A 25,687-nucleotide genomic window follows, 5' to 3' on the forward strand; every position below is an offset into this window, starting at 1 on the left:
CTTCACAGACTGAAGTAAGGTACACGCACACAAAACTCTTTTCACAGAAATAAACAGGATCTGTGCTGATGGTTTAACCTGAAGAATCCTATGCTGCATGTTACTAATACCTTCTGCAGGTCATTTTAACTATGGAGAAAGTCCCTTTTGTACTTGTGAAATGCAGTTCAAGTATCTTATCACTTGTCTGTTTTAACTGTACATACAGCAATTCAGTAAAACTTTAACACGTACATAGCTGTAGGAATTAACCCCCTGGGTTATCCGTGCTGTGGCAGCATAGCTATTTGGCAGCACAATTTTTTTCACAGCATACTCTTATCAGGAAATAGTTGCAATTACGGAACTAAATCGGTATGTAAAAACATGCGGCGGTTTTGAGCTGCTTGGTTACTGTGGAGGCTGCATGGCTGCTGACCCTAAACAGAATCTTTTTAAGCAAAAAAGCAGTGCCCCTATTCCTTATAAGGCATGGGCAGGCTTCCCTGAGCACTGAGAAAGGGGCGGTAACGGGTTATTTCAGCGGAGTTTCTCCAGCAGCAGTCGCGGCAGACTGAAGAAGTTGCATTGAAATTACAAAGCCCTTCGCCTGAGCTGAGGAATTCAGGCAAGAGAGCGGGAATCAGGTGAAACTGAAAAAAAAAAATAATATCACGACGTGATCATGGGAAAATCAGGTGAGCAAATGCGTTCATGCAGTTGGCTGTATATCCTTGCAATGGCACCACTCGGTTTTGTGCTCCAAAGCCTCAGTGGCTTTGCTGTGAGCAGGCTGCTTTCATTTGCGCATGTTGCTGGCTGGGAGGAGCATTCTCTCTGACACAGTGAAAATTAGTCTGTTTGATTTAAAAAGCCAGAAAAAAAAAACAAAACAAAACCCTCTTCATCCCCCCACCCCCCGACCTGGTCAGTGTAGAGGTAGTTGTATTTTCCTGTATGGTTTTCATTTTGTAGCTGGTAACAGATGTGTTCTGCTGCATGAAGGAGTTTTATGGCATTCAGAGAAAGGATCGTTTTAAATCTAGAAGCTTTAAAGTTACACTGTGTATAACTGACTGGCAAAGCTTCTTTACATTGCAAATCATCAACAAACTGCTTGGAGAGGGAAGATTTTTTATTGCCCTAGTTTTTAGAAGGAGTTAGATTCAAAATCTGGTTACAGTTACAGTTTAACCAAGTGCTGTCTGACTGAACTCATAAGTTTTTCCCCAGCTGTGCAGATTTTTGTCAAGCCTCTTGCTCCTGCCTGCTGCGGGCTGCTTTGTTGGGCTCTGTTCGTTGCCTGCGTGCTCGGGTTTGATGTTCTGAGTAGAAGAAAACCCCACTGAAGCTGCCTGGAAGTTGGAGACTTTAAAAGGAGAGATTGCCATGGGATCGGTCCATCTTTGACCCACTAGTGTCACAAGGAAGTTCCTGCAGACAGATATGTGCCTAGAGTCTGAAAATCCCCGCTCCTCTTTTGAAACTGCAATGAAACCAAATAGCTTGTTCTTGTGGTTGGGATGTTATTTCTGTAACTAATCAGGGCTTGGTAGCATATTATCTGTCCATCCTATCCATCCATACCACACATAGGATGTGCTCAGTGCAATCTGGTCCTTTGTTCACTTAAAAACATGAAGAAACTCAATGCTAACACTTGAATGAGCCTCAGCATACAAGTGTGCTTCCTTTTTTTTTTTTTATTTAAAGATCATCATCCCGGTTGAGGTCTGAGGATCTGAGCCCTCTGAGAATGTGGTTAAGGGCTTGCTCTGACTCCATGGTATGTGGCAGCAGGCCAATACCCAGCCCAGGCTTAGCACCACCTAGCTGCCAGTGCATGGGCTTGGCCCATTTCCTGGAAGCTGTGTGCTTTCAGATAGGTTAGGATTTAGTAAGTGATCTTACAACCACTTAAATAACTGTAATCGCTAGGAAGTAGCCAGTTCAGCAGTTCCTTGCTAGCAGCACAAGAAGTATGAGTGCCAGATGAGCCTTGCATCTGTATGTTGCGTTGGCACAGTTAACTGGGCAAAAGCAGCAGAGGCTTCAATGTGCCACTCCCAACCCCAAACTGATACAAATCTCTTGTTTTAATACATGCACAATCTCTGTTTGCAGATTGCTGATGCAGTCATAAGGCAATTGCTGTCTTTAGCTGTTATTTCCTGCATATTTGTTAGAGCACATCGGTTCTTTGTTCCAAAATTAGGAGCAATGGCAGACCAGAAATTCCTTCCACTAAGGTTTGAGTATTGTTTGCTCCGCTGAGAAGTTACACAAATAGAGCTTCAAAGTACGTGCTTATAGTTTTTTGTAACCTGTATCATACGTTTCAAGTTAAAAGTGAACTGGGCCCTGGTTGCTGCTTTTGTGCTGTTTGAGCTATTTAATCTGTACATTAAGCTGAGATCCTGTCCTAACAATCAATTCATTGACTAAATCCTATCTGCCCTTTCCACCAAACTGAAGTCTCTGAATTCCTTTCTGAGATTGATGTTTGCCTTTGCATGGGTGAGAGCAGCTATTCTGAAGAGCACAGCTCTGTGTTTTGTGTGAGATTTCCCGCTCTCGAGGACACACAGAAGACACAGGAGATGTGCAGAGATTTGTCTTTCCTGGGACATGTAGTAGAAATGTAATAGGTAGGGATCTGCCCGACCTCTCAGTGACATCCAGAGCACCTGCCCCTTTCCTGGATCAGAAGAATGAAGGAATTGCCTGAAGGCATACGTGTAGGCTTGTTTAGCTTGGAAAAGAGGAGGCTCCGGGGAGACCTCATTGTGGCCTTCCAATACTTGAAGGGAGTGTATAAACAGGAGGGGGAATGGCTCTTTACGAGGGTGAATAGTGATAGGACAAGGGAAAATGGCTTTAAACTGAGACAGAGAAGGTTTAGGTTAGATACTAGGAGGAAGTTTTTCACCCAGAAGGTGGTGACACACTGGAACAGATTGCCCAAGGAGGTTGTGGATGCCCCATCTCTGGAGACATTCATCTGGATGTGGCTGTGGGCAGCCTCGTCGGATGGCTGGCCACCCTGCAGATAGCAGGGGGGTTGAAACTCGATGATCTTTGAGGTGCTTTTCAACCCAGGCCATTCTGTGATTCATTCATTCTATGATTCATGTAGGCATACTCTAATTCATGTAAACTGGGCACTTGATTTTAGAACAAATCTCTTCAAAGCTGTTTCTTTAACTCTGTATCTTTGGTGAATTTATCTTGAGGTACAAATATCCCCTTGGAAAACCAGCTCCGCTGTTTAAAATCTCAGTTGTTCGCAGGCATTTTGATTGGAGCTCCCTAATAGTGCGTTGTTTCTAGCTGTCAGATTATACTTAAAGTGTATTCTTTGCAAGTATTCTGATTAAAGACTTTGCATTGGTTTTGCTTCACTTAGTAGAACTGTGCATAATAAGACATCGCTACCTCTAACAGCCTTTTGCCTTGGATGTTGCAGTCTACTAAAACAAGCACATGCTGAAACTCCCCCATCAAACCATAGAGAAATGCCTCCCCTGGTTGTAACTGCTGCAAACACCGCAGCCAAATGTGGGGACCTCCTGTATCCTCCCACTAGCCTTCTCCTTTTGAACAGCATGTGGATTAGCAGTGTGATGCCGCCTCATCTCCCCAGAGAGCCCAAAGCAAAAAAAAAAAACAACACCAAACATCAGGGAGTATTTCAGCAGGAAATGAGCTGATGGTGAGCTGTCTGCTTTTTGTTGCTGTGTTGCTAGGGCTCCGTCACCGCGTGGCTCTGACCCCATGCAGCTGTGCGAGGAGGCCGGGGTCCGGAGCAGCGTCATCCCAGAGGGGATATCCACAGCAGCAGCTGCCTGGGGGCTGGGAAGGCAGAGAAAGGAAAGTGTCATTTCTTCCAATCCCCCTCCAACCCTGTGTGTTGGGGAAGGAACCTTGCCCTCCTTGCTTTCTAAAAACTACGTGGAGGAGGTGGGGAGGGAATAATTTGCTCTTTGACTTCTGGATGGTGAGTGCAGAATGCTCTCAGAGAAGAATGAGCTCAGTAAATACTGAGAATCTTTTTACAGTGCTTGCTTTTCTTATTTTCTTTCTTCCCACCATCCCTGCCCCCTGCAAGTATGGGTGGGACTCCAAAGAAGTGACTGGGCGTTCCCCACTGCTGCCTATTGAGTCTGTGCAAAAATAAATAGGGACCAAGAAAGGGCTTTAACAAAGAGAAAGGAGATAGGAACCAAACTCAGTGCTGTTTTCCTTATTGCTTTTAATCTCCCTTAGAACTACATGCTGCTTTTAACTTTGAAGGTGCATCCTTGGAGCATGGCATAAAGGACTATAGTGCGTTTTCAGAAGGAGCTGCATCTCCAGCTGATGAGAGGTGAGAGTTTGTACTGCAGCATCTCAGGAGGAGGCAGCTGTAGCAGCTCCTAACAAAAGTACAGGTATACAAGAAAAATGACCTGTCTGCTTTCTGAAGAAATGTGACACAAGCTGCCAAACTGACAGCGCATTTTGTGTTGTCCGGTTTTACAGGACCCAGGGGATAGAGAAAATGAATGAATCTAAGCTGCTGGTAACCAGGCATTCATGTTTGGTAACAATGGGGCCCGTGCAGAACTTCATACAAGTTACTTGCTGTTTCTTTTTACACCAGAACTGAATCTGAGGAGGATGAAAAAAGAACCTTTAAAAAATGTAGCTAATTTAATTAAAAACCCTGCACTTCTCCAGTGTGTAGATGACGCTAATTACTCGGTTCATGTTCAGTAAATGAGAAATAATGGAAGATCCTCCAGGAAGACATCAGGCTTTGGCAAACAATGTTTGATGCCTAATCTTTACTTGTTTGTTGAATAAAATCATGCTTTGGGCAAAGTGGAGTGGAGGAGAATGCAGAAGCCATCATCCTTTGTAACAGTGGCTGCTCCTGTTTGTTGTTAGATTAGGAGCCTTAGTTTCTAACGTTCAAGGCAGACAAGTACCGGAAGTGGCTTGCAAAGAATGAGACACAAGGTGATGGTCTGTACTAACCAAAAGAGCTAGCAAGGTTTCTCATGCCATATAGTTGCATGTCCAAAAACATCAGCTCTCCTTTCTGGGACCCCCAGGAAATCATTCTGAAAAAAATAATTAAGCATGACGAAAATTTATTTCTGAAAGTGAGTGGAAACATTCAACAAAGCTTTGTTTTCTGTCAGTATAATTGATCCATTTGGTAGTTTCTATCTTGTTTGGATTTGAACTTGTCTTTGTTGCTGCTCTTTGTACAGGAATGGAAAGTATGAGAAAAATAAGTCACTTGACTGTAAGTACAGAGTTGTTCGTTACATATCTGCACAGGCCAGAAGAATATTTCAGATAGCTGTTTTGGTGAAGGCCACTCTGTTCTCCTAAAGATTAGCTGAAGTTTATCTACATTATGTTTTTACAAGCAAATGCGAGCAAACTCTGCCCAGTCTTTGACGGTCTGAACAGAAACTGTTTCTGAGTCAGTGTGTGGCCTTGATGAGGAGGAGGAAGCAACGCCAAACTCTGGCTAATAATTCTACTCTAGAACTGGCTTGTGTACTGTAGGTTTGAGCCTGTAAGAGATGGCCAAGTCTTGGATGTTTTGGAGGAAGACAATATGGGCCTATTTAAGACCGCTGCAAACATTAATACTTTTCTGTGTTGACTGAGCTGAAGTTAGCAGGGTGAATTTAGGCTTTGAACAGAAATCATGTATTCTTTGCCTGCTCTCAGCTGTAAGTATGCTTGTTAAATAGCTGCAGGAGATGATGACATTAGCTTCTTTCTGAAGGTTTGCAATGCCACCAGAGTAGCAGCAGGATTTGAAAGCCATCCTTCTAATTTTAATTGTGAAGACTGTCCCTGCACATCACAGAATTGGAGAAACCCAGGACATCTGGAGTTGGAGGAGACCCACGAAGATCATGGAGTCCAATCCCCGGCTCCACACAGAACCATCCAAAATTCAAATTCTATGTCTGAGCGAAATGTCTAAATGCTGCTTGAACTCTGGCAGCTTGAGGCCATGCTCACTGCCCTGGAGAGCCTGTTCCATGGTTCCACCACCTTCTGGTGAGGGACCTCAGTAAATACAGCATCAGGGAGGGAAGAAGAGAAGAAAAGGAAAACGTTGCTTCACTTTCTCCTCCTGTGTAGTGTGGTCACTAGGTCACCTGGGACTTTGCTTTTCAAATCATATGTGCCCTAGGAATTATGTCTAATTATGTCTAAGAATGTAAGGCCTTACTAATGAGAGGGTTTCCTTTTTAAAAAGGTTATCAGCTTCCTTACTGTCTATCTAGAGTGTGTGTATGTGTGTCGTATTTACTATACTGTGTTGTCCTCCTTAGCAGAATAGTGATAAAAATAACACTTTTTGATTGTCTCTTATATGCAAAGTCAATACTGACTTCTCCAGATTTGGTGAGCAGCTCATTTCCAGTCTTCTGCGTGATGACCACTCCATGATAGCAACTATTTGTTGAAAGGTTTGCTGATCTCACTGTTTGGAGGGGAGAAGGGCTCCAACCAAAGCTCTTCTTTCTCTCACACACCCTTTTTCCCCAAAAAATGAAAGCAAGAACTTTGTCAGTAACTTCTGATTAGCTTTTCTTTCTTTATTTTTTTATTCCAAGCGTATGTATCAGAAGGCTCTGCTGCTTTTCTGAGCTGTGCAGTTTCCAGGTTAGCAGGTGTTCCTTTTTAATCAGGGGAGTCAATTGCCTAACAGTTTATAAAAGGCCTTAAGTGAGGAAGTAATCAACACTGACTGTTATGGCAAGAATAGGATTTGCAATCAAACAGTGACATGAGTAATGTCACTGAAACATTATTACACCAGTGGTTTTATATTCTCAGGCAGTATGCTTCACATTGAAAATGGGAGGGGAATAGTGTGCTGTGTCACATGGAGCAGGTAATGCAAGCTTATTAAGCTGGCAGTTTCCTGTAGAGGAAACTTGGGTAATAAAATGAGTAGGGAGTGTGTCCATCTGATTCAGTTAACTGAAACGTCTTAGTGTTATCCTGAAGCTCATCCCAGTGGTAGTGAGTGAAGGAAAAGTTGAGGCATAACTGAAAAACATCAGAGAATCTTCTTCCTGAAGAGAGATCTCCTGAACCAAAGAGGAAATTATTCTATTTCTGCTTAAAAACAAGAAAGTTCCGGGAAATTTCTCCCACTCAAGCTTGTATGTAACTCTATATCCTAATTCCTTTAATACTTTTAAGCAATACTTTCTGCTAAGTAAGAAAATCCATGTTGGAAAGGAAGTAGTCTAGCAACAGCTATGCTGAGCACAGGGAGTTTGGCACTGAAGGAGATCAGGTTTTGTGTTTGGAAGTGATGCATGAACTGGAATGCCTAATCCATGCTCCCAAATGACGTTTCTAGAAATCACATTAAGGGCCAGTCTTTGAAGAAATTTTTATCCCAGATGAGGAGCAGAAAGGAGCAGTTAAGTACATGGAATAAAAAAAAAAAGTAATCTTTGTGGCATTGCAGAGCCCACCCAGCTCTATATCACTATGAATGTTTATGTCCTCAACCCAAAATGCAGAGTCAAAATGTAACAGAAGTGTACCTGCCTTCATTTAAGCTTTCTCTGCAAGCTAAATATTCAGCATTTCTCCATTGAAGAAATTCTGTTCTCACAGTGTGAAATATTCAGCTACAGCTAGTTTCTTGAGAAGCATTTCAAGTGAAAATAAAAGTTGCTGATAATATATATGCTAAGCATCTTCAGTCTTAGGTGAGAACGTGGTCATTAGCTGAAGTTGTTTTTACTTAAGAATTTTGTTTGTTTCCAATCTGTTAATAAAGTTGAAGCTTATCAAAATGTGAGTATCCTTAGTTATCTGGGAAGGTAATAAAGGACTTCTTGACATGTTTACTTCGCAGTTCCTAAAGCTTCCGATGAATTTTCTCATGAAGTTGTTGGGCATATTAACAACTATATTTGCTGCATCATCTTTCCACGCTCTACTACTGCCAGAATAGTACAGTTTTGCAGAGTTGAGGAAGACTAAAGATTTTAGTATTAAAGTAGAGCTGCACTTGATCTTCAAACAATTACCTCTATGTGTGTTTTCTATACAGCTTGCATTTGTGTCCACTCTGTGCATTCTAATATTTGGCTTCTTTCTCCCTGGAGAGTGAGTGTTCCTCCCTGTGTTCTGGGCAGAAAAGAGTGTAGAAATAATGTGCAGTATCCTGACTAAAAATGAGTCACATTACCAGAGTTGTTGGTATCAGTTTTCGGCACTTATTTCTTCCTACACTGGTGGGTTCTTTGAAACATACTTAGTATCTGTCTTCAGAAATGTGATTCTAGCTGTTACATGAGTACATCTCTTCTTATTTATTTTGGGCGATGCACAGGCAGAGTAGAAAGGTGAGGTCTATGTCATGGTTTGAAGATGAATTGGGGCAGTCATAATGGTATATTTCTGTGTTGGATTCTATCTGAGGTCTGGTTCTTGTTGCATCATCTTGCAAGATTCAGCTAGTGACTGCAGAGGTGACACAGAGCAGCTGGTATCGTGGAGAACGTGTTGGGTAACTCACTTCAGTTTTGATGGCTATTGTAAGGGAATAAGAGAGTAAGAGAAAATCTGATAGGAAAAGTCAGCCTAGACGCCTCTGCTTACTTTTCCACGCTCACACGAGCTAAACAAAACTGAAAAAGTCTGAAGAAATCTACCAGGTGTGCTCTGTACCACATCATGGGCTGTAAATTCATTGTTGCTTGCTGTCATATCTTAACAGAGTGTTCCAGAAGAATCCACAGCAGAGGTAAATATTTGAATAATGAGAAAGAGGCAACTGTAGATAATAGCATTAATTGTTTCTTGCAGTGCACAATGATTCATGTCCAAAACCAACTTTCTTGCAGCAGGAAATATTTTTTTCTAGAAGCTTAAGCAGTCTATGTGAAGGAAAAAAAATGTACGTCTCCAAAGCTATTTGGGAAGCTGTTCTCATTTGAGTGGGAGCCTGAGAACTCCCATTAATTCTCGCTTTTAATATCTGTCTTCTTGGACTATGGAACGTTGATTAAAATGGAAAAACTTAACAGGTATTCTAAAACAAATCTGTAATGTCTTTGGCAGTTGGGCGTCCCTCTCCACGCTTCAGAGTGCAGAGGAGAACAAGTGGAGAGAGGGTGGTGTTTAGCACATGAGTTTGAGTCACTGTAGAGAAGTGGTTCTGTAGCAGACACCTTGGGAAAGGAAGAGAAAGGAGAAGGATGGGAGGGATCTCTAAGCCCAGTAGAGAAGTGTCTCCATGGCTAGAAGAAGCCATGTCCATGTTTTGTTGATCTTTGTAATTCAAGTTGTTAGTACAGAGCTGGATTGTGCTATATGTCTGTTAGGGGATGGATTGACAAAGCCTGCATTTCAGTTCAGTTCAAGCTTTTGTTTCCTAGAAATTTAATTTGTTATTGTAAGTGAAAACAAATTATTTAAATTAAAACTTTGGCATTTGCAGATCAGATTGTATATGCACTCTTTAATGCTGAGCTGATGAGAAATTAAGTCTAGGTGATGACAGTCACAAACTCCTATGCAGAAAAATGCAGCCTGGAGTATGCGACACAACTTCCAAAGCTGTTCATTTCAACTTTTTTGATTAGCAAACTATCTTAAAATGTCTCTGCTGGAATCTTGTGCCCTCGTATCAGCAAAGTTAAGTCAGTTGGCTGTAGGCTTGCCTTACTCAGTAACCTGTGATAAGCATCTAGAAATAGGCCATGACCTACAGGCCACACAAATGAGAGTTTTAAGATCCTGGCTCAATGGAATCAATTAATGACAATAAGGAGGATGAAACTGTTTTGTTAGCAAAGAGTGAGTGGTGCTTAAACGCTGAAGTAGAGATGCCTGGTTTCTTTGATGGTATGCAACATGTGGCACAAAGTTGAAGGAAAACCTAAGAGCTGGAATGTGATGGGGCAGATACCATTTCAGTAGGATTTCTGTTGGTGAATTCTCAGCTGTCTTATGGCAACAATTTTATACAAAATAAATAAATATAGCCTGAAAGCAGTGGTGTTTTTGTGTTGGTGGAAGTGAGAATTGAACTAACTCAATTCCATATTCTGTTCAAAGTTATGAAGTACTGAGTGAAACGATAATGACTTTTTATGTGCATTTGGACATTGAGATTAGTTTAGGTCACCATATTATCTTAAGGCTTTTGTTAGAACCAGTGAAAACTCAGACTACAGCTAAAAGCACAAGTGTGGGTTGGCTAATTACCTTAGAAAAAAGTTGCAAGAACAGTGTATGCAAACTGACAGCTATACTGTGAGAGAATGCATCATTACAAACAGCAGAAGAGTGTACATGCTAATAAAGGAAGAGATGAGTGATTATAGTTGTTAAAATCAAGCAGTGAGAGCAACTTGAGAAATCTAAATTAACAACAGGAAAAACTTTCTAGTCATGAGATCTACTTGGGCTTTGAAAGAATCTTAAATGGAAAATAGTGGGAGTCTTTCTAATTAGAACATTCAGAGTTATAGAATAGAATATAGAATTATAATGCTGATAATATATGTCATAAATGATGTCACAAATTGCATTAATAAATGTAAATCTGTGTCACTGTAATGGAGTAAATACTAAAGCATGCCTTGGCCTGTCCAGAAGCTTCTGCAGTACAGAGAAAGTGAAAACTGTCTTTCTGTTTTAAAGACACTATCCATGCTTCTCTGACTGTCCCAAAACCCTATTTCAGGTTTCAAATTTCTCTTGAAGCAGGAAATTCCATTAGGTAGCCAGCTGCAGGGACGAGTTGGGTTGTTTTTTTTGTTTTGCTTTGTTTTTTTTTTTTTCTCCTTTTGAAACTTCATCAAGGCAAAGAAGAGAGAACATTGAAGAGGACCTAATTCTCACTTATTTCAATTTCTTTGCAGTGGTCATGTGGTATATAGAAATCTTGAAATGAGAGTCAGTCAAACTGACCTTAAATCACCTCCTTATTGAGAAAGGGAATGAAGCTCACTTTTCTCTTCAATCTTTAGTAAGATTGTACCATCCCACTGGAATTGCCTCTTAGAGTTCCTGGATGGAAGGCATCAATGGTTTGTATCATCCTACTTGTAAGCAGTGAGAGTGGCATACTCCTGTTTTTCAGTCCCACCTTCTCCAGCATCTTAGTTTTCAGGGTATGTTTTTCTGTCTTCACTGATGTCTGTATTTGACAGACTTTTCCAACTTTTTTAATGTGATTTCAGCTTCCAAACAATTTGCTGAAGAGGTCTTGAAAGCACACAATGACTACAGGAAGAAACACGGAGTCCCCCCATTAAAACTCTGCAAGAAGTTAAACAGAGGAGCCCAACAGTGAGTTCAGTCCTTTCTTTTCTCTGATAAGATTTCTGTCACTTTTACTGACTAGATTTGACTGTGCACACTGCAAAAATACTTTTCTTTTTGACATGCTGGTACTCAGTGAAGGCCTACTGGATGGAAAGTGATGCACTCTACTCTTTTTGTCTTCCTACCCAACTCTTCTCTTCCTTTCTTTCTCCATCAAATAGCACCACCTAATCATATGTGCACTTCTCTGGTCACAACAGTGTAAATCTTTCTTGCATTTTCTTTGAGACGTGGGCTGCATCTCTCTACGCCTGTGTATCTCCTTTACAGAAGGCAATTGCCTAAAGCATGCTTCGCTCCCAACTGCATCAAATGATGTATTGTCAGCTGCATGAGAACATCTGCTGCTGCTGAAATAGCAAGGAAAATAACTTTTTCACGGTTGGAAGTGATGACTGGTCTTCCTACTGCCTGATTTAAGTCTTTCTTACAGTGACTTTAGACCATTATTGCTTTTCCTCTTTGCTGCATGTATGTGACAACCAGATTGTTTCCTTTCTCTCTGTAGTAAACTTTTTCAAAGTGGTTTTCACACAATCATAGAATCATAGGATGATTGAGGTTGGAAGGGACCTCTGGAGATCATTTGGTGTTCTATTTATTTGCAGGCTGAGGTATAGATCTTTGCAATATGAAGGACATACTTGAAGGAAAAAATGCTGACTAAACTCTTCCAAAAATAAATGTCTTCCCATAACAGCTAAATGGTGGTCAGTTTGATCCCAGCAAACATGAGATCTCACCTCTGATTTCACTTTCTACCATAGCCATGCGGGGTTTTCCATGCCAGCTGGCTCAGAACCAGAGAGGTTGTGGTGTTTCCAGAACCCAGTTTATTCTCAGCATCATGCTGCACTTTGCCATAAAGATGGTTCAGTTCTCTCAGCCTAGAACGGAGATCTCTACAAGGTGTTGTGCCATACAACATGCCATGTACAGGGCATGTAGATGTGCCGTCTTGGCAGCAATCCATGTTAATTTTGTCTGCCTTCTTTCCTCTTGTTTTTTGAGACACCATGATAACTAGATACGGTATTTCTGTTATGCCAGCGACTGCATACCTATGTAGTTTTGGTCTTCTTCCTGTTCTTCAAAGATTTGGGGTTTTTCTGCTTTATCTGATGCCTCACAGTGAGGAAGAGATTTCACTGACTTGTCCCTTCTTTGCTCTTCCAACTTTTACAGTTGGGTTGAGCAAATCAATTTGTATGAATAGTAGAAATTATTCTGTGAAATAGACATTTCTCCACATTTCTCCATTTAGGTCCTTCTGGAGTTCCTCACAATCCTCTCTGGTCTCAGCTGACTTCCTTCACTGTGTTGAATAGCAGTTGGAAGCCTTTGGTAACTTATAAGTATTAAAGTTGTGTTTAGAAACTGGTGCAATTGTTCAATAGCAAGAACCAGAAATGTTTTGTTCCGAATAGCAGACATGAAATTTGAGAAATCTTATTTTTTCAAGTTAGATGATGCATAATCTAAAATTCAAAAGCTTCAAAGAGCTTCACTTTTTCTTTTCACTGTATCTGGTATCTTTGTTGAAATGTGTCTGATGTATCTCTTCTTCTCTGTCTGTATTAAAAATGGTGTGCTTTCTACTATTTTCAGTCCCGAGAATGGAGACAGGCTAACTGAATTGATTATTGGATCCCTGTTTTAGGATGAGTGAGTCACCCTCAGCAGGTGTCTGTTTATATCTGACTGTAATGAAGCATAAGGTGATGATCTCAGATACAAATCTCATGTTTTCAGCTGCCTGAGCAGGAGGGAATTAATCACCCTTTGTCTCAAATCCTTGGCAACTTTGTCCCAGTCTTACCTCTTTCTTGGAATGTGCAAATCCTTAAAGAGAAGCAGCGCAGGACTATGGGGATAGAGGACATGAAGAAGTGTCAAGAGATCCTCTAGTTCTAGATCTAGCAGATTCACAACTGGCAAGCTTTCATTATTTCTAAACTAGTGGTGGTAGCTCAATGTGGTATTTTTGTTTGATTTCTTTTCTTAGAAGGATAGGACAAAAGGAAAGCAGGACCTAATGATTAAAGTACTACCTTGGGCCAAAATGCTCAGCTAAGCAATCCTGTGTCTGACAGATGCCAAGCTTTGGGAAGAAGCAGCAGGACAAGATATACATAGTGATCCTTGCTCTGTTATCTTCTCCTGGAAATTACAAAATTGTCTAGGAAATTGTGGTTTTGCTAAATATTAGGTAGTATCTTTTTTTATTTTTATTTTTTGGTTATAGGTGTCTAATAGCCCCTGAATACACACTCTGTAATTTTCTCTAGCTTCTTTCAGATCGCCATGTGTTTTGGTGTCTGCCTCATTGGTGATAAGCTTTGCAGCACACTATGGAACGATTGTTTTGTTTTATTTGACTTCTAAATCTACCTGATGATTTCTGATGCTGTGAGAAATGACAAATGGTCTTTTGAATTTGAATGTCTCTGCACTGAAGCCTTTCCAATGCTGACTAAAGAGAATAATCCTTTTACACATGAAGTTATTTTTAATCCCATTGTAATTAGACAATCAAAGTACCTCCCACACTCTCATGTGTTAACTTCTATGGAAACAATGCTTCTTATCCCTGTGCTGCTACACACGTTTGTTGTTTCAAATTCTCCCTGTGATTTCTTTCTCTTTTCACTCACTCTGACTAAATCCCAGCTTCAGTCCAGTCTATTTTATGTAGAAATCAAGTTAATGGTGCAGAGTTTTTGGAACTGTTCTCTACTTATCAATTAAAACTGGTTTAAGCACACTTTCTATTTTTTGATAGTAAAACACTAGCAAAACAGTGAAGTGGCCCCAGGACTTCTGCAAATATATGCTGGAAATCTCCATCTAGTGTTACAGCGAGTCATTGACTGTCCCCTGTTTGAGGAAGGCTTGGATTTTGCTCCCTTTCCCATATGTACACCTGATTTATGAATTATCTGCGTGCTGATTTTTGAAGCTATATTATCTCTTGTGCAGGTTACTCCAGTGAGGGGGTTTGGAAATGTTGAGATTTGTAGCAATGCTTATAAATGCTTCCCTTTCCCCATTAAAGTTGCAGCTGTGGATTTCCAGGTGCTGGGTAGACAGGATGAAGGGAGATCTACATTCTGTTTCTTTTAGACCTTTCTCATCCATGGCACAAGGGCTCAGAAATACATGCAAAATGCTCTCTGGACTTTCCTTTCTCATGAGTGCTAGATCTATACAGGTGTAAAGCATCCCTGGCATCAGAGATTTGCAACTGAATAACTTCACTTAAACTGCCATCTTCTAACAGGACAGGGGGAAATGGTTTAAAACTAAAAGAGGGGAAATTTGGACTGGGGATAAGAAAAAAGTTTTTTACAGTGAGAGTGGGGAGGCACTGGCACAGGTTACCCAGAGATGTGGTGAATGCTCCATCCCTGGGGATGTACAAGGTCAGGCTGGCTGGGGCTCTGAGCAGCCTGATGTAGCTATAGGTGTCCCTGCTCATTGCAGGGAAGCTCCATGAGATGACCTTTAAAGGCCTTTTCCAACTCAAACAATTCCATGATTCTAACATTCTTTGTTTGCATTTCCTCTTTCTCTTCCTTCACCTCTCCATCCTCTTTATCTGCAGTCTGTAACACAATGTGTGCATCCCTTTGCTAGGTATGCAGAAGAACTGGCAGCCTCAAGGGTCCTCAAACACAGCTCTGAGTCTGCTAATGGAAAATGTGGAGAGAATTTGGCCTGGGCATCCTACGATCAACCAGGTAAACTTTCTTCCCTTGCTGTCTCACAGACACCATATAAATAGCCTGTTTCATTTTCCTCGGGCTCAGAGTATGAGTGAACTGGATGTCAGGGCTGGTTGCAAGAGTACTGCCATTGCCTTCACTTCCAAAAAGTGGCCACTGCAACCTAACCCACGTTCCATGGGCACAGGCTTCTGGTATACAGACACTTACATTGCTGAAAGCAAGAAACACAGATATGCACTGAAGGGGTAATGCATTGTGGCAGCAGGTTATGTCCCTTTAAAGATAGGATTTGGTGGCCAGGCTGTTCTGTATGTCCCAGCTGTGCACCTTCTTTGAATTCTGTTTCATGGGAGGGGAGAAGGAAGCTGTCAATGCCCTGTTCTTCACCTTTATCCTTTGTTTGCCCTAGCCTGAGTAAAGGCTGACCACAGGTCAACTGTGGTGAGGGAGGTAGAAAAATGGCAATTGCATGCTACACAGCAGTTCCTGTTTTGGAGGTCAAATAGACAGTGGGAAACCAAAGTGACAAAGGCGAGTGTGTTAGGCAACATCTGATCTCTTCTGCTCTGTCAGTAAACAGAAGGTTTGAGCTCTTTTCCCTGCCTTCATTTCTGAAGATAAAAGTTCTCCGTATATTTTCTGATCATAAATGTAGCACATAATAGGCAGCCTTCTGTTTGGATACCCAAGGAGCTGAATTGTGGCCATGCTGACAGCCTGCAGTGAGCACTCAGAGCTATGCTCAGCAGGCTCTTCCCTCTTTCCTCCTCCAGCATGCAGAGTTAATGCCTCCGCCTGCTGAGAGAGCAGTTGGTGTGTATTATGAGTGACCACTTGCTTTCTTTATTTCCATCCACCCCTGGAATTCACAATGCAGTTTAGAGGAGATAGGAGCTCATTTGTGTGGACTGTAGGTCCTGTTTTAAGGACCTGGAAATTTTAGTAACTGAGTTCTAGGCCCAGGGGCACTGCTGGATTCCTTTGCAAGTGCTAGCTGTAGCCCTGCATGGGTACCTTTTTATATTGAAAAAGAAACCCGGGGTGGAAAACTCTAATTGGATCTACTAATACTTGACGTTCAGTCGATTGCAAGAGTCTGAGGTAAGTCTTCAGAGCAGCATGGGAACAAACAGATGTATGGCAAAATTTGCACAGTGCCTATGACTCACTGAGCTAACTTCTTCCTTCTTGTTTATGCTGATGGCCTATGCTCTTCCCCTGAGGTTAAAGAAACAGGCTTCTCATTCAGAGAGCTGGAAACAACACACATGGATCCTTCCATAAATTATATAATGCTAGTCCTTTTTTGGATCGCACTTGTTTTCTTCTATGCACTGTTTCCATGCATAACTTGCCAGTTTTGAGCAGTTTTTTATTGCTATTTTTTATTCATAGAATTGACTGCCTTCCTGAGAAAAATAAGCTACATCTTTTGTTCTGTGCTACATTTCCTATGTGTCAGGATGAGTCAGAGTATCAGAGTAAGAAAACTCCTTGTTCAGAGAAAGCTGTTCTGTCCAGGCTTAGTTTTCATCTCTGTGGAGCTGGTTACTTCTTCCTCTTTTTCTCATACAGTTCCCTCTGGATAGTTAATTTGTAGCCTGCTCAATGAGGCTGAAATTTGTATTAGGCATCTATTCAAGGGCTTAATAAAGGGAGACTGTCTTCCTCCCCAGATAAAGAAAAACTCAATAAACCTCCAGCTTAGTGTGTTTTCTCTCTGACAGAAGTAATGCTATTGTTTATTTTGACTCTTATGGAGTTCTGTGATAATGCCAGAAGATAAATTTATTGTTTCAGAGATGATTTAAGCTTTAAATTGTAAGAGTCTTTTAGTTTCACCCCTCTCCTGGCTCAGGAATCTCTTACGTTGTATTCAGGATTTTGGAGTTACACAGCCTAAAGCTGTAGCTGGAAATATATTTATCCCTGTAATCCAAGAAATAGCTGACAGCCGCTTCCTCCCTCCAGTCCTTCAGGAGCTGCTCTGTGGCAGACTTCTCTTTGTCTCTGTTCACATAAGTGAGCTGTCATCTGCCACTGCTACAACAGAGACCACAGCCTGCCTGGGCAGCTGCACTGTGTCAGGCTTCTTAGGACGCCTCATGTCATTTCTCATGTACGGGGAGGCCTAAGGCAAGCACTGAATGATTCAGTTCTGGTTGGAATGAATGCTGTCATGAAGAGTGCGTGTGTAGTCCCTGAAAACACTGCAGCTGATGAACTTTGGGGAGTTTGTAAGAGAAATTCACTGCTTGGTATTACCTAAATCTATTATGGGAGGAACCTGGGTTTGGCTACAAAATCAGGACTAGTGTGCAGAGCAGCACAGGCACATTCTGCCCCAGCCCTGAAGGAGCACGCTCTGACTCACAAATATGGTTACTTCAGGCATCTGTGGCTCTCTATTCCTCTCCAATACCAGATTTTCACAGTACTGCTAAAAATTCCCCCATTCCTGGAGGCTCAAGGCCAGGTTGGATGGGGCCCTGGGCAGCTGAGCTGGTGAGGGGCAGCCATGCCCATGGCATGGGGTGGGGATGGGTGGGCTTTGAGAGCCCTTCCAACCCAAACCATTCTGTGATTCCATGATTCTGTGAAAATGGACCTTCATGAGAGATGCTGAAAGTAGAGAATTACACCCTCTGAGATAACTTCTGGTGGAAACTTAAATTCACCTCTCCTGCTTTCCCCTAAGAAAGTGGAAGGGAAATTGGTAACAAAAGCTAGGAAACACTAAAGGAAAGATGTGAGGTTTAGGGTACCTGGTTTGTCGATTTCTGTGGTGCTTCTCATCCTCACACAGAGGTGTAATCTATGTGCTATAATCTTACTAGAATGCTGTTAATGATTTTCTCAGATGGCTTGACAATTTAAGGTTTCTTAGGTATAAGGAGAGACAGTAAGAGTGGCCACAGAGAAATTAAACATCAGGTGAGCAGAATACAGTAGTTGGGCTGCTACAGCCTTGTGCCCCTGGGTCCAAGCAGTCAGTGAGGCAAGAGTATATTCTCAGGTGTGCATAGAATCATAGAATGGCTTGCGTTGGAAGGGACCTCAAGGATCATGAAGCTCCAACTCCCCTGCCACAGTCTGCCAACCTCCCCATTTAACACTAGACCAGGCTGCCCAGGGCCCCATCCAATCTGGCCTTGAGTACTTCCAGGGACGGGGCATCCACAACCTCTCTGGGCAGCCTGTTCCAGCACCTCACCTCTCCCTCTGTAAAGAACTTCCCCCTGATATCCAACCTAAATCTTCCCTCCTTCAACTAAAAACCATTTCCCCTTGTCCTGCTGTTATCTACCGTTTCAAAGAGTTGACTTCCCTCCTGTTTGTAGGCTCCCTTTAGGCATTGAAAGGCTGCAATCATGTCACCCCAAAGCCTTCTCCGGGCTGAACAAGCCCAACTTCCACAGCCTGTCTTTATTTGAGAGGTGCTCCAGCACTCTGATCATATTAGCGGCCCTCCTCTGCACCCTCTCCAACAGCTCCCTGTCTTTCTTGTATTGGGGCCTCAGACCTGGATGCAGTACTCCAGATGGGGCCTCATGAGGGCAGAGTAGAGAGAGGCAATCACCTCCTTGTCCCTGCTGGCCACCCCTCTTCTGATGGAGCCCAGGATGCATGTACACACATGCATAGACAGCGTGTATATACATATATGTATGAGCAGGTGGCCACACAGATCAACACAGGCAGGTACAGGCATTATTTACACGAACAGCATCAGTGGCCTTATCCTGTGCCCCTTTCTGGCCCATCAGGACAAACATCTACTGTTGGAATATGTATAAATGATATATATGCATTTATTTCCAACAATGGATTCTTAAAAATGTATATAATAAAATATTATTGGAAATATAAAATAATGTATATAAAATATATTCTTTTCCCAGTAATGGGAATTTGGGTACCTTCAGCTGTTGGGCTCAGACACCTGGTCTGTCCATTAGCTGCCCCTGTATCCCAGCTACAGGGATGGATGCTGGATGTACAACCCCGTGGAGGTGCAGTTCCACTCTAGCTGCTGGTACAGGCCCTCTCATCCATGCACACCCAGCTTTCTGGGCTCCTCTTCTCCCTTGGTGCTGATGCAGCCCATGAGAGTGAGATTCAGCCTGATTGGAAGTGAACCAAGCAGGTCATCAGTCAGCTGTTGTTAGAAGGGTGGAGCTGAACATACATTTCCATAGAAAAAGTGTTGAAACTGTAAATGTGGTTTACAACAATGCAAAGAGGAAGGATGTTTTTTTTTAAAAAAAAGTAGTATAGTAACTGGCTCTGCCACCAGAAGAGGAACTGCAGGTTGTAGGACAAATCTGCATGGTTTTGGTAGAACTAAACTTCCATCATTTCTGACAGAATCCACAGTGATTCGTGGGAATGCCATCTCTTTTCTCTTTTTCCTTCTGCTTGAAATGCATTTTGAACAATATTGTTCAAACAACAACCTTGTTCTGGAGGGGACTTTTGGGGGAGTCAGAGCTGTTTTCAGTGAAAAATTCCAGTGCAAGGTCAATTGGGCTCTGAGTATAATTGCATAACTTGAAATGGAAATACTATGGTCAGTTCTCTGAACCAGCACATCTGAGGATGCAAGTTGCTATCAAAGGGGCTCAGTGCTCTGCTGACTGCTGTGTTGGCCTCTTTCTATTTATTTCCTCCAGCCCCTGGGAAGCCCAGGGGTCACTGGGCTAACAGCAGTTTTCCCATAGTTGCATGCATACCAGTTATTATACTGAACAGTTCTTTCTTGTTCGCCTGCAGTAAGTTTTTGGGCACCTTGGCTAGGAATTAACACATGGTAAATTGTGTTACATGCTTATGCTTGTTGTCCTTCTTGAGCAGGACTGGATTATTCTTTTACCTGATGCCATTGCCATCTTCTCTGAATTTAGTGTTATCAGATTTTCACATTATAGTATTCTTCAAATAATATATATGTATCTATCTTTGTAAAAACTTCTATGTCTCTCACAATCTTTCCATTATGCTGAGCTTAAGTTTTACTCACACAGAGCCTAGATGCATTTCTTAGAGCTACAGTAGACAGTGTGGTGTTGACTTTCTCTTGGACTACTCTTTCATGCCATGTCACACTGCAGGGGACAGTGAACTACTAGTAGCACTGAAAGTGCAGTCCTACATTTGTAAAGATTCATTTACATAGTGTAGTCACTTAAGCACTTGTATATACAAAGTGCATATGCTCTATAAGGTCTGACATGTCTGCTGAAGCACTCTGTGCTTCTATTCAACAAAGATTTGTTTAGCTTTTGTACTATATGTTTTTTGTTTTTCCTTTGACTTACACACAGATTGCTCTTGGCACATTTTTTAGTCTTTTAGCTTTACTTAGAGTAGCAAATGAGCAGGTATTGTATTTGCTTTACAGACTCTAGCCATTAAGCAGGTCTTCTGGTGTTGTTATTTGGTACTGGGCAAGCAGGGAAAGAAGGAACCTGTTGTTACTCCCAGAACATTTACTTCAGGAATCAAAACATGTTTGCTACATCTTTATGTAGAAAATATAAACAAACTCACTAAGTGAGCCCCATTCCTAACAAGCAGTGTGCTATGGATCAGTTCCTAGAACTTCCAGTTCACAAACCTCTCAGAGATGGCAATTCACTCAGTATTTTCTTTCAAGTGACAGCTCTGACAGCCAGGCTGCCAGGCTAACAACGCCATCAGTTGAGCAGATTGCACTCGTAAGTCTAAAGAGGTGAACAGCTCAGCGTCTGACTTCAGGAACAGCGCAAGTTTGAGACTTTTTGCTGTGAAATAGCAAACTGTGAGTCATTGTGGTTCTGCAGCCAACGGTCCGCCAGGGACCGGCGTTCTTCATGACGGTAGTCTTGACAGCTTTGGCAGCTTGCTCTGGGATCAACTGGCCTTGCGTTATACTTCCTGGAATGCTAAGCAGAAACTTCATTACTGATGTAGCACAGGGAAAAGGCTGCCCCCTCCTCCCCCCTCCCTGTCTGAGACAAGAATTTCCTAAGAAACAGTAATGGAAAAGACGTAATGTTTGACTTTTGAGTGCATCTGCAAGTTCTGCTCTGAGCTTCTGCCCTCTGTGCTGTCTGTTCAATCAGATGCATTGCAGATTCATTCACTGTCAGAATCTGCTCTCATCTATCAGGCTCCTAAACAGCTCAATGAAAGCAGATAGGGTTTTTCTTTGGTAGATGTCACTGTTAGAAACATACAGACACGTAGCACTATGCCACTGGCTGTAGTTGTGATCCTTGTATAGCTGTGATCGGTGAACACCTCGGATGAAATGAGCCAGTGTTGGGCACAGATTTCCATACAGTACCAGCTCCTGGAGATGTAGTACCCTGAGCTAGAGAGCTCAGAGTGGAAATTCACAATGGCTCAGGTGCTGTGTAAAACAATTAAGAAGAACAAATCCACTCAGAAATCTGAAGTATGAAATGCTGATGGGAGCATATAGAACTACAGGATGTAAGGATAGTCATTTTGGTTTGCTGGGAGTTGTGAAGGAACATCTTCATATACCTTGATCCACAGGTTGGGGGGCTCACTATAGAAAAGGCCCCTGTGCTTTTTAGCCAGAAAACCTGGCACGGCTCTCTGAAGTCTTTTCAAACTTGCTCCAAGATGGAAGAGCTGCTGAAAGTGGTGTGTAGAAACATAATGACAGGAACACTCATCCAAGATAGGAGAGATGCATCTTCAGCTACCTTCCAGGCTTACCATTACAGAAGGGCAGACACAAACCATGGGCTCCATGTGTTCAATTGCCAGGCGGTTAAACATTTTGTTAAGGACTGCATGGATCTCTGCTCATCCAGGTCCAAATGCTGTGCCACACTGACCTCTTTTGTCTGAGAGCTTTTCTAACTTCAGCCCTATTAAGTTTTAAGTACATCTGAGAATTGGCTTGTGGTCCTGTTTACTGTGCTGTTGGTGTCAGAATTCTGCTCCTCTTCAGGTCCATCTTATCCAAAGAGCACCTCTCCACAGACGTCTATTGCTGTACCTGTTCAGTGCATTGCTGCCCTAGATCTCAGCCAGCCTGTGCCATGGCCACGTCCCTTGCACCTCAGTGAAGAAACTGATGGATTGTGGTTGTATCAGGGAGCTGAGAACTCCAGAAACTGATGGCATGAGATGGTTAACAAAAAACAGACTGATTAGTAACTGTGCAGGAACAGCTGTTGCAAAACAATAAAAATTTGGTATGTAATGTGCTATATCGTGTTACCTACATTTCAAAAACTCTTATTCAGTAAAAGTGTTCCTTCATGTGCCTGGAAGTTGTGCCTTGGGTTGTACAGGTCTTGCCATCTGTTAACTGAAGATCATACAGTCACCAAGGTTAGAAAAGATCTCCAAGATCATCTAGTCCAACCGTCCATATATCATTAATATTTCCCTTCTAAACCATGTTTCTTAGTGCAACATTTAAACATTTCTTGAACACCTGCAGAGAGGATGACTCAGCTACATCCCTGAGCATCCCTGTTCCTGACCACTCTTTCAGAGAAGAAATCTGTCCAAACATCTGACCTGAAGATCATGCTGGTCAAACTGTAAGTGAACTATGTTCTTGTGTTTGTGTTACCTGTCCTGATTCCACATTTCTTCTATGTTTCAGGGAAGGATGTTGCTGACAGATGGTACAGTGAAATAAAGAATTATAGCTTTCAAAACCCAGGGTTTTCTTCAGGGACAGGTAAGTTCAGACTGATTACCTTCTCTTCACAACCAGGACTTTTCCTTTAAAGAAATTGCCTGCTGCACTTGTTTTGATAGTTTTCGAAAATCTACCTTGTTCTCAGGAGAACAATATTCCCCCAAAACTTTTATGTTAGAAACTGATAGAAAGGTAGAAGAATCTGTGAGAAATGAGGAAGGTTTAGAATTTGGTTTTTCTTTTTAATATATTGTGGTTTTTTTTTCTGCAACTCCAAAATTTCTAGAAGGGACCTTATTTTTAAGGCAAGTCAATTTGTAAAAAACACTGAATTGAAATGATATAGGTGTCTCACTAAATACAGTGTGTTGTTGTTTACACTGGCATGTGTCTTCTGCCAAGATGTATCACTACAGTTGCAGAGGTTACTTCAGCTGTAATTTGGAGATCAGCCACGGGTCATTGACTGCATGTTATCAGCCCAGTGCTCAGTGAACGTAAGAACATTGTTTCTTGAATAGTAATTGAGCAAGAGATACAACTAAGCTTGTTTGAGATGAAGAAAATCTTGCTTTTCTCCCATGGTGCTTGTTTGTGCACAGGGGGAACAACTGATAACACAGCCTAGGGGTGGCCATTAGAGGTAAGCAGAAGCAGACACAAAAAGAAAAAAAAAACCAGCAACAAAGAGAATTATCTTGAATTGTTCTCCATGCAGACATAATAGGGAAGAATGAAATGGTAAAACTGCTATTCTTACTGCAGGAGGTAAACACCATAATGTCTTTGTGGAATTTTATGTCATTTATTCATCAACGTCCTTCTTTCATGATTCTCCTACTTTATATTCTTATTTGGAAATAGGACATGGAGCCAAGAACACTAATATGGAACAGGTCAGAGCAGGCTTGTTCAAGACAAGATGCTAGATAGGTTTTGTCGCATGCCTTTAGTGAGATCTCCTGTTAGAGAAAAAACCAGTTTCGTATGCCTCTTTCTTCCCATCTTCCTCAATATGTTTGAAGGAATAATATAGATTTAGTACCTAAGACATCTGCATGTTTATCTCTTTCTTCAGGTCATTTCACAGCAATGGTTTGGAAGAGCACAAAGAAAATGGGTGTTGGAAAAGCATCTGCTAGTGATGGTTCTACATTTGTGGTCGCTAGGTACGATCCAGCTGGAAATGTAGTAAATCCAGGCTACTACGAAGAAAATGTCCTTCCTCCAAGAAAATAACCTTTCTTTGGAGGTAGTCTTACTGCTTTGTGACAAATGAACCTAGGTTTGGACTTAACACTGTTTGAAGTGGAGTACAATTCAATGAAATTTCCTGTTGGATACTGCTGCTCACTTCTCATTGCAGAAGAAGCAATTACATGTTGCTTGAGTCAATCTGCACATTAAGTCCCTGTTGTTTCTGAGGAGACTTCAGTTTATTTGAAGATGAAGTATATGCAGCATTTCTGAGGGGTAAAAGTTTCTAGCTTGTTCTTTTTTGTGGTAGTTTGCATGAACTCTGTGTCAGTATGTGAGAATACACATGGTGGATGTCTTTGTCTAAACAAGCAAATTCGTAGCTCTATGTAAACTGAAGATACCAGCTTGTAACTATATCACGTATTCCAGGTTTTCTTTTTTTTTGCTATTAAGTGCGACTTCTTTGCTCTGTCTGTACCTTTTTCTGCTGTGAGGTCTCATCCCTACAGCTTGAACGTATGCAAAGCCTCCTGTATGAAAGTTACACACACATATAAAACGCAGTGCAATCCAGACATATATGCTTTCATTACAATGATCTCACGGGACACTAAGACTACACTGCCAAAGTTGTACCAGTCAAGCAAGGTGTAACTCATGCATGACCAAAAAATTACTAGAAATGTTTAAAACTTAGCTTTACATTTCAGGTGCTAATATCTGAAAACACAACACTATCTTACAGTTTACAGAGTATACATTGTCTTATAATCAAATTGATTACTTCCCTTCCAGAAAAGCAAGGCGCTGCCATTTATCTTTGATATTTACACACAAAATAAATTTCTCTGGGAAATCATCATCGATTTCATTTTACGGTAACTTATTTTTATTTCCCAGAGAATATCTTCTGCAGGCATTAACATTCCCAAATCGTAATTAAGAGATGTTTGCTCTTAGTTCATAAAATTCAAAGAGTTCATGTACTGTGCTTCAATTTGGGATTTTCTTTTCTGTGTAAGGGTTCCTTTTGACTTCTGAGATTTGGCTCATGAAGAGTGCCATTGCAGAAATACTTTCTTTTGTTTACACAGTTGAAATAAACTGCACTGTTACAGCTTGATGATATGTCACTGTGATGCTATATATTACAATCCTTTTGCTGTAACCAAGAATTTAATACATATTATGACATCTGAAAATTATATATTTTTGAATATGAATCACTGAAGTCTTTGCTGTTACCTGAATTTTTGTTGAATAATCTTTAAATTTTATTTCCAAGACATTAACATAGGACAATATTACTTAAGTAATGAAGTGCAAAAAAACAAACAAACAAACAAACAACAAAAAAACCCCACCAAGAAAGAAAGAAACAAACAACAACAACAACAGAAACAACCAAAAACCAGCAAGTAATCTAGCCCAGGAAAGACAGGAGACCTAAGAAATGATAAATCATAATATAGACAAGAGATGACCATCACCTTTTTATACAAACTTTGAACTAAGCCTTGGATTCAATGCTGAACAGACATATGTCTTTCTCTGCTGAACTCCTGCTTTGCGTTTTAATTTCTCCCTCTCTTGGTTGACACGTTCTTGGTAAAGAACAGCCACTTCACTCCCACTCAGACATGTCTGTTTAGTAACTGCAGTTTTGAGGCCTTCCCATCTTCAACTTTCATTTAAGAAATGTCAAATAAATCAATGGTATTCAAAT

At 41.4% G+C, this 25,687-nt stretch overlaps 1 protein-coding gene across 3 annotated transcripts; it reads left to right on the forward strand.

The window, feature by feature from the left end:
* The first annotated feature begins 296 nt into the window (after positions 1-296).
* Positions 297-25,687, forward strand: GLIPR2 (GLI pathogenesis related 2). 3 transcript variants are annotated; one of them, XM_042838521.1, is made up of 6 exons: positions 297-677; positions 4,246-4,345; positions 11,217-11,325; positions 14,998-15,101; positions 22,723-22,800; positions 23,840-25,687. In XM_042838521.1, exons 2-6 carry the CDS (start codon positions 4,339-4,341, stop codon positions 23,998-24,000), a joined length of 459 nt encoding a protein of 152 aa, XP_042694455.1. In that variant the 5' UTR covers positions 297-677; positions 4,246-4,338; the 3' UTR covers positions 24,001-25,687. The 3 variants fall into 3 exon arrangements, with proteins under 3 accessions (XP_042694455.1, XP_042694463.1, XP_042694446.1); XM_042838529.1 differs by having other exon boundaries at positions 4,273-4,345; XM_042838512.1 differs by lacking the exon at positions 4,246-4,345 and having other exon boundaries at positions 315-677.

The sequence above is a fragment of the Centrocercus urophasianus genome, unplaced genomic scaffold (assembly GCF_019232065.1).
Source record: "Centrocercus urophasianus isolate 14NV4802_14NV808 unplaced genomic scaffold, USGS_Curo_1.0 seq_11, whole genome shotgun sequence".
In the NCBI taxonomy this organism is placed as follows: domain Eukaryota; kingdom Metazoa; phylum Chordata; class Aves; order Galliformes; family Phasianidae; genus Centrocercus; species Centrocercus urophasianus.